This window comes from Mesoplodon bidens (genome assembly GCF_964165515.1).
Source record: "Mesoplodon bidens genome assembly, chromosome: 7".
NCBI lineage: Eukaryota > Metazoa > Chordata > Mammalia > Artiodactyla > Ziphiidae > Mesoplodon > Mesoplodon bidens.
Window position 1 is genome coordinate 78,177,255 of NC_138164.1, and position 16,443 is coordinate 78,193,697.

A 16,443-nucleotide genomic window follows, 5' to 3' on the forward strand; every position below is an offset into this window, starting at 1 on the left:
TTTAAATTTGGTTCAATGGCTGCATTCCTTGTTTGATTCTTGTGCAGTTCTAACTATTATTTTGAAGAGAAAAATTACATACAAATTTCAGGAGTGAAGCACGCGTGAAACATCATTCCATATTCCTCTCCACTGCGAAGTTTCTCCTCTCCTTTTTTTAAATTGTTAAAGTCTGAACAGACTGGATTCCTCCACCCCTTTTATAATAGCAATTAATCTTCAATCACCTCCTCCTTTTAGGTTACCATGTTGAGGTCTCTTTGTTCAGATCACAGTGCCAATAAGATCAGCATCTCAGCTCTTTCCATCTTTCATGAGTCGGTTATGTCCATTAATGGAATGATGGGAGGGAACGTGTGAGAGGAAGTTTGTACTAAGTGTACAGATCATGTGCCTGATCCTGACTCTCTGATGTTGATTGATCACCAAGATGAAGATGAAAACATGTGGCTTGCTCAGTCTGAGGACATTGCTAGTAACTTCTCAAACTTCATTACCAAGATATCTCTTCAAACATCAGTGTGCGAATGTGTTTTCTCAGGAGCCCATAGTTTAACTCCATCGAAACCCTTAAGCTCAAAATTTCTTCAAATTATTGTGCTTTATTTTAAAAATTTACATACTTTTTGGATCTTAATAGTATAATTGTTTTTTGGTGTAAAATAGTAGTTTTATTACCATCTCTAGCTGAGACTTACTACATGATTGCCAACCCCATTCCCTCTTCCTGGGCAAACAGAAAGACTCTCCTAGTCCCTCTTGGAATTAGTAACACAGGTCATGTGATGAGGTTCTAGGCAATGGGATGTGGGTAGAAGCGATGTACCCCTCTTCTAGGTCTGGCCACAAAGCTCCACAAAAGGTTGTCCATGCTTTCTCTTTCTCTTCCTTGGTGACCTTGGAGGCCATGAGTTTAATGTGGCAGTGACACAAGATGCAAAGAACTTGTTATCACTGTATCCCCACATGGGAGAGGCGGGTCCAACGTATAGCACACTGTGACATGAGCAAGAAGTAAAATTTTATATGAGCAAGAAGTAGTAATTTTATAATGTTTACAGCTCCTAGGAGCAAATTTTCCCTCTGCCTAAGACTACAGGGGTGATTTGTTAGAGCAGCTATATTACTTGTCCTGACTAACATACCATTAGAACAAATTTTTCCTACCAGCTATACCCATCATGATGCAATTTCATTGAGTTAATCAATTTTGAAAATGAGGTTGAATTGAAGGGTGATAATATTATGAGATTTAGTATCTAGGGAGTTTCTCTCTTTCTTTCTATGACAATATTTCTAGACCTAAGACTAACAAAATATGTGGATACCAAAAATATTTGTTCTTCCACCTGTTTCTTTTTTCCCAAATCTCAATGAGCTTTTTCACGGTAATCGTTGAGAGAAGATGCCCAGAATACCATACAAAAAGCAATATTGCATCTTGAAATTTTGGCAAGTGAATCTTCTTGTCAGAGGAAAAATTGTTTGCATCGTTGGGCAGATTTAAAGGGTCTCTGATCTATTGTCATTCTGTCAGTGTCTCAATTTTTATTGAAAAATGGTGACTAATGATGCAATTTATTTTACAAAAATGTGGTCATTTCCATCACTTATATTTTAAGTCTCAAAAGATTCAGTCATCCCCATATTCATTGTCGTCATCAACGGCAAATGCCGGGATTTGCACCTGTTTTCAGCACTGATTCCCAATTATCCATGTCCACAACCAGGAAAAACCACCTGGGGGTGCTCTTTCGTTATTGTCAGGTCTTCTGTAGCCTAGCCAATTCCCTTAGCCATTCCTTCCACCAACAATCTCACCAGCATTTCTCAAATGTTTGCTATCCCCAAACCACCGAATGGTTTACTCAGTGTACTCGTGGACCATTAATTTTAAGTGACTAGAAAGAGACATGATAAGTATTTAAACTATAAAAATGAAACATAATATTAATGGTAAGATTAATTATTTCATGTCAGTGGAAGAGGGATGATCTCATTGCTAACCTTTTTCACTTTTGGCTCAATAATTCAAGCATTAGGTTCTACTCTATATGCATTATGTTTCTTTCCTGCCTCTTTTACTGCTGGTAAATTAGAGGATTAAAATGACAATTATAGGTGATTGGGAATATAAATGTTTGATGGCTCCATCTGATAAATCTGGATATTCGAGTCAAACATGGACCCAGAATTAATGGAGAGACTTAATGAGTAGTACCTTGAAAACTTTAAGTCCACAATCAAATCAAAAGCTGGCAGTTTATTTGGGGTAGCAACAAACAAATTCTTAATCTACTCTGGTTGCATTGTCTCTGTCAAGCACTTGTTTATATTGTATTGCTGCATCTTGATGTGGCTTTTAAACATACCCACGGTTTCATTGTTTTGTTTTCTCTAATGAGAAAGAAAATCACCAAATATTGGGAATGAGTCAAATTCCTAGTGACTGAGGCATTTGTACCCTAGCTTGTTTTGTCTTTTTTTTTTTCAATGAACTGAAATATTTATTGACGAAACAAGTCACAGGTAGATAGAAGATTAATTTTTAAATACTAAATTGTTGCCCAAAACTCTTTGCCGCAAATGTGGGCACTCCAATCTAGGAGAGAACATCCCAGGCTGTGATGCTGAGGAAAACTTTCATTAAAGAAGTGGGGTTTGAACTGTCCTCTTTGAAGAAATTACTGACCTATGTGTTCTCACTGCTTCCATTTAATTATACATTTGTGGTTAATCAGAAATCAGCCCAGAATAGTAAGTCCTTTTGTTGCTTCCTATGTCTCTCAGATCACAAAAGTAAGCAGAAACATAGAAGATAATCCAGAAGTAGATTTACAGGACAGCTAGAATTTAGAAAGATAACTTGATGGGGGAAGGACAGAATTGTTCATTGACAACCCGTATCTTCATGTCTTATTTTGTTTTAATCCTGACACATTATCCTCACCATGAAAAACTGGCAATAGTTCATCTTTGCAGTGATGAGTTCAGGATTGTCAAGATAATTGAAGACATCACTGAGATGCACCGTGCATTTGAAATGATAGAAATGGTCTTTATTGACATTATTAATGTCATGAAGGAATGTCCCCATCCCTGATCTCACAGCTCCTAGAAGCACATTGCTATCTGCCAACCAGCATTCTTCAGTTGGGAAAAGCACTGTTTTATAGTCACTGTCCATTTCTTGGCAGAAAGTCCTGAAAAGGTGTACACTCAATAGCTGCAAGTTGATGGTAGTTGTAATTTTCACTATTACTTCATTAAACATAAAGTTGCAATCAGGAGGCACTATTACCAGAGACTGCTAATTAATCTCTGTAAAACCAAGCAGTACATGGATTTGCATTTAGGGGCTACTTTTCTAATCTTGTAAGAATCTGGGCCTTTGTCAGAATTGAGCACAACACATCACCAGTCTGTATAATGGCTCCAAAATAAACTTTTAATTAAAACATATCTTCTTCTGCGGTATGGGTTTTCTGTATTACAATAACCCTAAGTCATCAAACACTTCCTTCATATACATACTATACTGCAGTGGTTGACAAGTGAACCATTGAAGGCATGCCCATTTAACGAGTATCTATCTTCTGCCACTGATATTATGCAATTGCAGCATTCGTCTTTTAAAATTTTTTTAAATTTTTTTATTGACATATAGTTGACATGCAATATTATATGTTACATGTATACAATACAGTGATTCACAATTTTTAAAGGTTATACTCTATTTATAGTTATTATAAAATATTGGCTATATTCCCCATGTTGTACAACATATCGTTGTAGCTTATTTTACACCTAATGGTTTGTACCTCTTACTCCCGTACCCTTATATTGCCCCTCCCCCCTTCCCTCTCCCCACTGGTATCCACTGGTTTTTTCTCTGTATCTGTGACTCTGTTTTTATCATTGTATTCACTGGTTTGTTGTATTTTTTAGATTCCACATATAAGTGATACCATACACCATTTATCTTTCTCTCTGACTTATTTCACTTAGCATAATACCCTCCCAGTCCATCCATGTTGTTGCAAATGGGAAAATTTCATTCTTTTTTATGACTGAGTAGTATTCCATTGTGCATACATACTACATCTCCTTTATCCACTCATCTGTTCATAAACACTTAGTTTGCTTCCATATCTTGGCTATTGTAAATAATGCTGCTATGAAAAATGTGGTGCATGTATTCTTTCGAATTAGTGTTTTCATTTTCTTTCAGATATATACCCAGGAGTGGAATTGCTGGGTCATATTGTACCACCTCAATTTTAGTTTTTTGGAAAACTTCCATACTGTTTTCCAACAGTGTTTTTTGATATAAATATTGTCTGGTCATTAACATTGGGTGACCAGAGTTACAAATATATAGTAAAAAAGATGACCCAGATTTGTTCTTTCCAAGAGGAGTATAATTTGAGTTCTCTTGTCTTTTTCCAGTGGCAAAATTCATCTGTTTTATACTGAAAGGTATGACTGTGGTCACTTTAAATGCCAAAGAGCACACTCTGCTTTATGTGAAAATAACACACTTGGGCAAAGCCTCATGAAGGACAATGTGCTGGAGCAAGTGGATTTTCAGTTAAATTAATTCCAATTTCCAGATAGTCATTGCTATTCTTCTTCTTTTTTTTTATTAACATGTCCATCAGCTCACACAGTTACCATTATTTTTTGAATTTTATTTTATTTATTTTTTATACAGCAGGTTTTTATTAGTTATCTATTTTATACATATAAGTGTATATATGTCAATCCCAATCTCCCAATTCATCCCACCCACCCCCAGCACCCCGCCACTTTCCCCCCTTGGTGTCCACATGCTTGTTCTCTACATCTGTGTCTCAATTTCTGCCCGGCAAACCAGTTCATCTGTACCATTTTTCTAGGTTCCATATACATGTGTTAATATACGATATTTATTTTTCTCTTTCTGACTTACTTCACTCTGTATGAGAGTCTCTAGATCCATCCACATCTCTACAAATGACCCAATTTCATTCCTTTTTGTGTCTGAGTAATATTCCATTGTATATATGTACCACATCTTCTTTATCCATTCATCTGTTGATGGGCATTTAGGTTGCTTCCATGTCCTGGCTATTGTAAATAGTGCTGCAATGAACATTAGGGTGCATGTGTATTTTTGAATTATGGTTTTCCCTGGGTATACGCCCAGTAGTGAGATTGCTGGATCATATGGTAGTTCTATTTTTAGTTCTTTAAGGAACCTCCATACTGTTCACCATAGTGGCTGTATTAATTTACATTCCCACCAACAGTGCAAGAGGGTTCCCTTTTCTCCACACCCTCTCAAGCATTTATTATTTGTAGATTTTTTGATGATGACCATTCTGACAGGTGTGAGGTGATACCTCATGGTAGTTTTGATTTGCGTTTCTCTAATAATTAGTGATGTTGAGCATCCATTCATGTGTTTGTTGGCAATCTGTATATCTTCTTCAGAGAAATGTCTATTTAGGTCTTCTGCCCGTTTTTAAATTGGGTGGCTTGTTTTATAAATATTGGGCTGCATGAGCTCTTTATATATTTTGGAGATTAATCCTTTGTCTGATGATTAATTTACAAATATTTTCTCCCATTCTGAGGGTTGTATTTTCGTCTTGTTTATCGTTTCCTTTGTTATGCAAAAGCTTTCAAGTTTCATTAGGTCCTATTTGTTTCTTTGTTGGAAGATTTTTAATCACAGTTTCAATTTCATTACTTGTGATTGGTCTGTTCATATTTTCTATTTCTTCCTGGTTCAATCTTGGAAGGTTATACCTTTCTAAGAATTTGTCCATTTCTTACAGGTTGTCCATTTTAGTGGCATAGAGTTGTTAGTAGTAGTCTCTTAGGATGCTTTGTATTTCTGTGGTGTCTGTTGTCACTACTCCTTTTTCATTTCTAAATTGATTGATTTGAGTCCTCTCCTTCTTTTTCTTCATGAGCCTGGCTAAAGGTTTATTAATATTTTTTTATCTTCTTAAAGAACCAGCTTTTAGTTTTATTGATCTTTGCTATTGTTTTCTTTGTTTCTATTTCATTTATTTCTGCTCTGATCTTTATGATTTCTTTCCTTCTACTAGCATTGGGTTTTGTTTGTTCTTCTTTCTCTAGTCCTTTAAGTCTAAGGTTAGATTATTTATGTGATATTTTTCTTGTTTCTTGAGGTAGGCTTATATTGCTATAAACTTCCCTCTTAGAACTGCTTTTGCTGCATTCCATAGGTTTTGGATCATTGTGTTTTCATTGTCATTTGTCTCTAGGTACTTTTTGATTTCCTGTTTGATTTCTTCAGTGATCTCTTGGTTATTTAGTAACGTATTGTTTAGCCTCCATGTGTTTGTGTTTTTTACATTTTTTCCCTGTAATTCATTTCTAATCTCATAGTGTTGTGGTCGGAAAAGATGCTTGATATGATTTCAATTTTCTTAACTTTACAGAGGCTTGATTTGTGACACAAGATGTGAACTATCCTGGAGAATGTTCTGTGTTCACTCGAGAAGAAAGTGTAATCTGCTGTTTTTGGATAGAATGTCCTGTAAATATCAATTAAATCTATCTGGTCTATTGTAGCATTTAAGCCTTGTGTTTCCTTATTAATCTTCTGTCTGGATGACCTGTCCATTAATGTAAGTGAGTTGTTAAAAGTCTCCACTATTATTGTGTTACTGTCGATTTCCTCTTTTATAGCTGTTAGTAGTTGTCTTATATATTGAGGTGCTCCTACGTTGGGTGCATATATATTTATAATTGTTTTATCTTCTTCTTGGATTGATCCCTTGATCATTATGTAGTGTCCTTTCTTGTCTTTTATAACAGTCTTTATTCTAAAGTCTATTTTATCTGATATGAGTATTGCTACTCCAGCTTTCTTTTGATTTCCATTTGCATGGAATATCTTTTTCCATCCCTCACTTTCAGTCTGCACGTGTCCCTAGGTCTAAAGTGGGTCTCTGGTAGACAATATATATATGGATCTTGTTTCTGTATCCATTCAGCGAGCCTGTGTCTTTTGGTTGGAGCATTTAATCCATTCACATTTAAGCTAATTATCGATATGTATGTTCCTATGACCGTGTTCTTAATTGTGTTGGGTTTGTTTTTGTAGGTCCTTTTCTTCTCTTGTGTTTCCCACTTAGAGAAGTTTCTTTAGCATTTGTTGTAGAGCTGGTTTGGTGGTGATGAATTCTCTTAGCTTTTGCTTGTCTGTAAATCTTTTGATTTCTCCATCAAATCTGAATGAGATCCTTGCAAGGTAGATTAATATTGGTTGTAGTTTCTTCTCTTTCATTACTTTAAATATATCATGCCGCTCCCTTCTGGCTTATAGAGTTTCTGCTGAGGAATCAGCTGTTAACCTTATGGGAGTTCCCTTGCATGTTATTTGTCATTTTTCCCTTGTTGCTTTCAATAATTTTTCTTTGTCTTTAAGTTTTGCCAATTTGATTGCTATGTGTCTTGGCGTGTTTCTCCTTGGGTTTATCCTGCCTGGGACTCTCTGCACTTCCTGGACTTGGGTGGCTATTTCCTTTCCCATGTTAGGGAAATTTTTGACTATAATCTCTTCAAATATTTTCTTGGGTCCTTTCTCTCTCTCTTCTCCTTCTGGGACCCCTATAATGTGAATGTTGGTACATTTAATGTTTTCCCAGAGTTCTCTTAAGCTGTCTTCATTTCTTTTTCTTTTTTCTTTGTTCTGTTCCATGGCAGCGAATTCCACCATTCTGTCTTCCAGGTCTCTTATCTGTTCTTTTGCCTCAGTTATTCTGCTATTGATTCCTTCTAGTGTATTTTTCATTTCAGTTATTGTATTGTTCATCTCTGCTTGTTTGTTCTTTAATTCTTCTGGGTGTTTTTTCTTTAATTCTTCCAGGTCTTTTTAAAACTTTCTTGCATCTTCTCGACCTTTGCCTCCATTCTTTTTCTGAGGTCCTGGATCATCTTCACTTTCATCATTCTGAATTCTTTTTCTGGAAGGTTGCCTATCTGCACTTCATTTAGTTGCTTTTCTGGGTTTTATCTTGTTCCTTCATCTGGTACATAGTCCTCTGTCTTTTCATTTTGTGTATCTTTCTGTGAATGTGGTTTTCCTTCCACAGCCTGAAGAATTGTAGTTCTTCTTCCTTCTGCTGTCTGCCCTCTCTGCTATTCTTCTTAATTTCACGTTCCATTTTTAGCTATTTCTACAAAATGATCACCTTGGCAATCACTTTTCCCAACAGTGATAACTTCTCATTCTTGATTTGCACTGGGGTCCCTCTCTGGCATATACTGTGATGCACTTTGACAAGAGGTAACTTCTCAGAACAGCCAGAGAATACTCTCCTGCATGAGAAGATTCCAAGAAACTGAATGTATGAGTCTTAGCAGCAAGGATCCATTAGGCATCAAAAGTTCAGGAAAATACCCTCAGATATCAGAACTAGATATTATATTTTAGACAGATACTTTTTTAGGCAGAAATTGTCCACTTGCATTCTAAGTCAGATGTAATCTTTTGTACAATAGGCAGAAAGTATAACCTCATTTTTTTTCCTCCAGAACAATCTGCTTATATAAGACATGAAGACATAAAGGCTTGCGAAGAAGTATTTTCAATGTTTTCCTACTTATAGACTTCACATCCATTCCCAGAATCTCCTGAATATGTTTTTAAGGCTTGACTATTTCATAGGATTTTCTATAAGAGACTCAGACTTGAGTGCCTTATAGTTCTGTAGCTGGCTGAGCTCACATACAAAGTGGAAAAGAGTGTCGTCAGCCACAGTCATTCAATAAATAGGCACAGGGTTGAAGGGGCCAGTACAAAAAGCTTGACTTGGCCCCTGCACTTGAAGATTTTATTAAGTGCCAGAATTCTAATATGGGTTTTTCCTTGTTATTTTTGTCATTTCATTCATTCATCCCACAAATATCTTTGAGCTTCTCCAATGTGACTGACACTCTTCTAGGCACTGGATATTCAGTAGGGAACACAAATGACAAAATTGCCTCCTTCATGGAACTTATATTCTCTAGGGGAGGACAGACAGAGAGGGAACCAAAAAATGAATATATGTATCTATACACACACACACACACGGTATGCTTGTAGAACTCCCAACTTAATAGAGAGATGGACACAGAAAATGAATTACCAGTGTGGAAAGTGGGTTAATGAACCCAAGGTCATTTGCTAGTGTGAAGGAAGGAGTACACAACTCGTTCTGGGTTGGGGAGAGGATAGGTGGGAAGGCTTCCTGGTAGAAGACATGCCTAAACTGAATCTTAACAGTAACCAAGGATTGGCCAGGAAACAATGGGGGAGGGAGTAGAAGGAAGTAGTTTCAGTATGAAGACGTGATGAAGTCATGCAGATGAAAACCAGGTGGTGTGTGGTGTGTTAGTGGTGCAACCGGCAATTTGGTGTAATTTGGAGGCTGATGCAGGGAGTGAGTGAGGCCCTTGATATTTGCACAGCTGAGGTTGGGGAAGGAGAGAACATTTACGGCAGGGGAGTTTGTAGCACCTAGTCTGTGCCCTCGTGGAGTATTGTTAGGTACTGGAGCTACAAAAGTATGTAAGGCACTGTATGTCCATGATCTGAAGGCGCTTGCTTCTGCACTGCCCATTTTTTTGTTCACTTTCTTGTTCTACTGAAGATCTGCTCAGCCTTGATCCATGTCCAGCATACCTTTCCTCTCCACTCAGTGCAGGTTGGGTGGTCAGTGTCCAGCCCTCGTCCTGTAGCCCAGATCTAGATCCAGGATGGAGGATGGGGAAGTTATTCCCTAATTCCTTGGCAAGATGAATGTATTAACTTTCATTTGAGAAGCATTCTATTATCTCGTACAGGTGGGCCTGTGCTTCATGGCACCAGGTTGACAGTGAAGATCAAAGACCTTCATACCATTTAAGCCTTCAAACAAATTTGTCTCCGTAGGGAAACTCTGAACCAAACCTGTTCTTCAAAAACTGATGTACCTTTTCTAAGAATTCTTTCCCCTGGAGTCTGTGGACCCCTTGAAGTGTGAACCCCATAAATCTATATGCAAAATTTTGAGAGAATGTGCATATCTGTTAAGAACAAACACTAAACTTTTTACATTAAAAAAAAACCCTAATTTTATAAGGTGGCCATATTTTTCTCCTCCAGCAAGTATTCCACAGGGTATTTCATTGCATTTATACCTGTATGTTATGTATGCAGTCCTATCCCCACTCTGTATTTTTCTGTTTGGCTGTTTTTTTTTGTTTTTTTGTGTTTTTTTTTGGTCTTTATGTTCCTTCTGTTTCTTGACAAGAACATGTACTACTACTACTAAAGCTTTATAAACTCCTTGTTCCTCTCTCAAAATCTTATTTTTCTCTCACAGCCTTCCTTTAACTACTCACTTAAAAACAGTAAAACCCATCTCTTTCTCCTAGCACTATGGTTCCACTTTCTGCCGATCCTCCTTTCTTGGTCCAAAAGCATATTTTTTACACAGCTGCAGTTAAAAACTAATTGTATGTATTTATTCTTTACTAAATTACTAATCTTCAATATAACATTAGTATAATTAATATGATCCCCATTGTATGCTCTGCTAAGATATCAGAATTTATGATTTCCTTTTTGTTGAACATTTAGGTTGTTTTCAGTTTTTCAGTATTAAACATAATGTTGCCAATGCACCTTTAGGTATAGGGTCTTTCTCTTCTGATGAACTATATAGTATGTCCTTTTATTAAGTTCAAAGAGCAGAATTATTGATGTAAAAGTATAAATACCTTTATGGTCTCTGATTTGGGGTTGGCATAATGCAAGCAAAATGTATTAGTGGGACTGGTACATATTCTTGACCTTAAGAGAGTGGTAAACGACCTCATGGATGCAGCATCTGCAGACTGCTCTCCCTGCATTCACTCTGAAGGAAGTTCTGGTCATGGTTTTGAGTACGACCTTTCCTTTTTTTTTTTTTTTTTTTGCGGTACGCAGGCCTCTCACTGTTGTGGCCTCTCTCATTGCAGAGCACAGGCTCCGGACACGCAGGCTCAGCGGCCATGGCTCACGGGCCTAGCCGCTCCACGGCATGTGGGATCTTCCCAGACTGGGGCACGAACCCGTGTCCCCTGCATCGGCAGATGGACTCTCAACCACTGCGACACCAGGGAAGCCCCGACCTTTCATTTTTAGTCAACTTCTGCTCTTAAATCCCAGAAGTGCATAATATCAGCTTCCAAGATTGAGGGTCACATGACAAGGAATTAACCGCAAAGACTTATTAAAATGTTATTATGAGAATATACTAGTGCCCTTTCTAGCTTATAACATTTGTCAAGGTCATTTAACCTTATAAAAGAAAAATTTATTTAAAAAGGTATTTGCAAGCAAAATAATATTTTATTGAAAATTCAGAAGTACTTTAAGACATTTTTTCATATTATAAAGAAAAATAAGTTAAAAGAGAAAGAATTAACTCAAGTGCACTGATATTTAGTTTTCATTCAAACAAACATCATTTTGAAAAACCAAAATCCATAGCTTAATTCATTCACGGTATAAACACATATTTTCCTATTTCTCATCAAGAAAACTAATGGAATAATCTTCAGAGTAATCTTTCAACAAATTACCTTCCTGGATCCAATTTAAATGGCAAATTAGTATTAGTCTCTAATTCCACAGACTACTGGAGTGTGTATATATGTATACATAAGAACTAGGTAACCTTGATATAAAATTTTAAGAATGAGAGTGATTTGTCATTTCATTTTATCATAGGGCAATAAACAGCATTTCTAAAGCATGTTTTCTTATCCCCTAGGTCAAAATCAGCCACTTTCAGAAAGGTGTTTAGCCTAGTGAGCACTAGTGGCATGAATAAGATGAATTATGGTTAATCATACTGCCAAAGTGTTAACTATTACAGTCAGCCATTTAGTGTTAAGAAGTATCTTGTTATGCCTTTTAGATCAAAGTCTCTCAAATTTTCTTATGAAGGGGAGCTAGTTGAGCCAAAAAGATTAAAAGACTCATTTTTTAAAAACTCATTTTATAGTATCAATGGTCTATATTTTTACCAAATTATTTTCTCAACAGAACATATTCATTGAGCCACTGGTATCACTTACATAATTTTATTTGTTATTTCCATTAGCTCTATTATGTATCCTCTTCCTTTCAAATGAAGAAAGGAGTGGGTACATACTTTCAGTAAACAAATGCAGTACTAAGCTGCTGTAATGCCATCTCTGGCATGTCAGTCCCAGAAGATGCCACGGGGAAGCTACAGTAAGCATGTCCACAGCTGGACATGGCACTAATGTAGGATGTCAATTAATATCCCAATTAATATTTGTATAGTACTTTACAGTTAGAGAGCTTTTCTGTAACTACTATGAAAATAGTGAATGAAATCAACCCACGTTAGGACATTTACAATATGCATGTTGCATAAAATGCTTACAAAAATGTTAATTGCATCACATAGGCAAAAGGCAGAAATTGTTTTAATAGAGAAGAATCCAGACAGGACAGAATTAAAACATAGTGTAGCACTTGCTAACACAGTGCTTTTTTTCGTTTGGTAACACCATACAAATTTGTCTTTAACTAAGAAAAAACTAGGTCTTACTTCAGTTGTGGAGAAATCTGGCCATGGGGGGACAAGAAAATACTCTGATAAAAAATAAAAAAGGTCTGAAAGCCACTGTTTTGACAAGTTGACTCTGAAACTGGTGAAGCCTTTTTGGCTGTAAGGGAACAGTGATGACTGACTTAGCTCAGAGGTCATCAGAGGTGAATAAAGCTTTCCTTTTTTTCCACTAGTAGAAAAGGCTCGTAGGCACCTGATTAGCTTTCAGAGAGGAGGGTGGTTTACTGTGGTGGCAGATGAAATGCTGAAGTCATTTAAGCTATAATGTAATGGACCAAAGATACTGGATACAAAATTTGACAGGTGCACTCTCATTTTTCCAGGTCCCAAAGTAAAATCAACAGCTGGTTTAATCAAAATATCTTCTCCAAGAATCTTAGAAATGTTATGACTCATTAAAACTAAATTTTCAGAGGAAAAATACTGCTTGATTTTTTGCAAATAAAACACATCATTAAAAATCCTTAAGAGTGAGTTTATACATCTAAATAGTATTTCTTGTTAAGAATTAAAACTGCTCTCTCCATTTTTAGCCCCTCTTCCTTCCTGCATTTCAACTTTTCTCTTGTATTTAAAGTACTGATAATTTAGTGAATTGAGTACTGGAGGTCATGCACTCATTGCTTAAGGAAGCCTGGTTGATAATGTACTCAACATTTGTTCATTGAATTTAAAATTTATATATTACTATTATCAGCTATTTGAAATTTCATTAAATGTGATAAATTCCATAAGGAAAATAAACAAAGGTGAAATATAAAAATAAAATATCACACATAGACTAGAAATACTATCTGAAGACAGCTGACAAAAACCTAATAGTGCTTTCTATTAAATAATACTTTTCAAGTCATATTATACCAAGTTATACATTAAAAAACACCTAATTTACTCTTAGATTCAAGATTATATAACATTAGTTTCAATGACAATTACTTTTCCTAAAACTTCTTCCGCATTCTCCCGTGACTAAAGGTTCAACATAACAGATTTAACATAAAAGTGTCACAAACATTTATTGGTGATTCTCAATGAAAATGTTTTTTAAAAAGTTTTGATTCTTAAGAATTTGTACCAAAATAAAGCTTCTGATATATCTTTGGATTATACTTGATGACTCAATGATGTAGGCAAAAAAATACTTGAACTAACATTTACATATAAAAATATAGAATATATACACTACTGTGATCTTGGTGATATCTTACAGTATTACAAATTAGAGTATCACCAACCTGACTAAAAAGTTCGATGAGTTTTAAAGTATGAATTAAAAAAAATGAAGATTCTTAGTTTTAAACTTAACCATTTTTATATTCCATGCCCACTGAGATTCTTTGTTTTGGTTAATAACTGGGCTTGAAGAATATGGAGGAATAAAAGGTATTTCTCTGGAAGAAGCCTGGAGCGTCTCAGTATCTAGCAGAGAGTTTATTATTGTCTTGATTTTTTCCTAGGCCTGAATCTTTCTCTTATTCTGCCCATTCAGATCAATGGAAGGCTATGATAAGGAAAGCCATGAGGCCAAAAAGAGTACACAAGTCCTGTATTGTGTCAGATCTCTATTTTTTGCCATTAGGAAAGATAGTGCCTACAAACCTAGAAAGAAAGAAACAATAAGGAGAGCTGAATCCACAGACAGGACAGCTGGGCACCTTCTATCAGCCTGCAGTTAAACCAGCAAGTCATTTCTATTCTGTTTAAAAAGCATTGTTTCTTTCCCATGTTTAGGCTTACATGGCCGTAGTGCAGGCTTTTTAGAGTTCCCTGACTTTCTGCTCAGGTCACATATACTTGTCAAAGATCATGACTTACAAAATATTGAAATATAATTAAACAGACTTAATACTAAAGTTAAACAACATAATTTATTCTTTTTCTAGGATGTGAAGTGAAAGATAAAAAAATCCTGGACTGGGAATCAAAAGATGAGGTTCTCTTCATCTCAAGGCTGAGTGGTCTTGATCAAGTTACTTAACCATCCTGGGTATCCATTTCCTCAGGTAAAAAAAACAAGGGAATATGTACTGGATAACTTTTAAAGTCTCTCAAATTTGGCTGAAACACTAAGTCAGAATCTTGCACAGTGCCTTTTGGTTTTCATTATGAAGATCAGCTACCATTACAGAATAGTGTAAAAATAATTCTGGTTTGGGGGATTTTCTGATTCTTACATTATGGCTAATGAGAGTTTTCTAAACTTCCACGGGTAAAACATAAGTATTTGGCTCCCTAATAAAAACATAATCAAGATATTTCTACATTATATACAAAGTATACTTTAAAATTCATTGGGATGGTCAGATTTTAGTCACCTATACTTCTTTAATTCTCTTATTGTTGAAATCCTGTTCTCTCCTCAACTGGGTGGCAATAGAGTAGCATGGAGGTAAAAGGGAGAATCCTCGTTAAAGTATTTGATTGAGAGAAGAATAACAGAAGCATTTTCGTTCTTTAATTTTTTTAACATTTTAATTTTTTCAACTTTCAGAACTAAAATTTTTGAAATTGCTGCTAATACTTAAAACTACGAGTCCGTCGTAGTTTATCAGTATTGGTAAAGAATTATAATTTACTGCCAAAATATCAATGTTGTGCCGAAAGAAAACGGTTTTTAAGTGTATGGCAATGTGTTCTAATGGTTCTTATTTTCATCATTTTCAGACTTGAGACTCATAATTCTGCTTCTACTATTTCAAACCAGATGTAAAGCATGTAGAATTCAAATTTAAAGAGGAACTTTGTGGAGTGCCAGCGAAAACTTTGGCAGTAGGATAAATAATTTCTTCAATAGTCACATATGCACCTAACAAGAAACCAACGACTCCAGTGAACGCAATAGAAATATTTTTCAGGATCATCCATATATTGTAGTGTTCCTTAGAAAATGTAAGAATTTCAACCAGAGGCGGTAGGATCAGGGCCAATGTGCTGCTGCTCACAGCTCCGACGAAGGAAATCACAATGTCTAAACGAGGAATCAGAATCGCTCCAGCACCTAGAAAATTGAAAATACAAATTTTTCTTCTGTAAATATTTAATACTTACATGAATACTAACTGTAGATACATTCACTACATTAAAATTAGTTGATGCAAGTAGGCACTACTAAACTATTGCTTGTGGAAGAATCTGCCATATTCTGTTCTGAGCTAAAAAAGAAAACAAAGAAAGAAACCAAAACAGTAAGTGATATTTCTCGGACTTTGACTTATTAACAGAGTTTCTTACATAAACGACTTTTAATTTTTGCTATGAAATTCTGGGTGAAGAATGTATTTTCATTACTCTGCCATATAGCTCATTCTATAAAGCACAAAACCTGGGGTGGTGTGATATAAATAAATCATTAAATAAATGAGAGAGAAGAGATAGCTATTCCTTACATTAGAATTCCAATTAACCAAAATAGAAGAAACAATGGAAATAGAAAATCATTATTAAGCAAACACCACGGTAATAAGTGTTGCAGGAAAAGTGGCTGAAGGATGCTAGAATTAGTGGGCAAAAACTGTATGAGAACAGGATATATCCCCACAAGATATTTATCAATTATAAAGGGAAAAAGAGTACCTTTACAGTGGAGACATCTGACAGACACCACCTTAACCAAGTGATCAAAGTTAACATCACCAGTAATAAGAAATATTGATGCCACGATGTGATGTATTGAGAAGTGCAAAGCATCACCTGTGGCATTCTTGTTAAAAATGCTTAACTTCAACCTAATCATAAGAAAGCATCACACAAATCTACACTGAAGGAAATTCTGCAAAATTACTGACACTTCAAAGACATCAAGGTAAAT

The 16,443-nt window shown here is 35.7% G+C and overlaps 1 protein-coding gene across 2 annotated transcripts in view; it reads right to left on the reverse strand.

The window, feature by feature from the left end:
- Positions 1–11,358: 11,358 nt before the first annotated feature.
- SLC36A4 (solute carrier family 36 member 4) overlaps positions 11,359–16,443 on the reverse strand; it is a 45,933-nt gene continuing 40,848 nt past the window's right edge. For both annotated transcript variants that reach the window (XM_081239131.1, XM_081239132.1), the window contains one exon: positions 11,359–15,633. In XM_081239131.1, the coding sequence (XP_081095257.1) occupies positions 15,326–15,633 (308 nt within the window). In that variant the 3' untranslated portion in view covers positions 11,359–15,325. The remainder of the gene's footprint in view (positions 15,634–16,443) is intronic.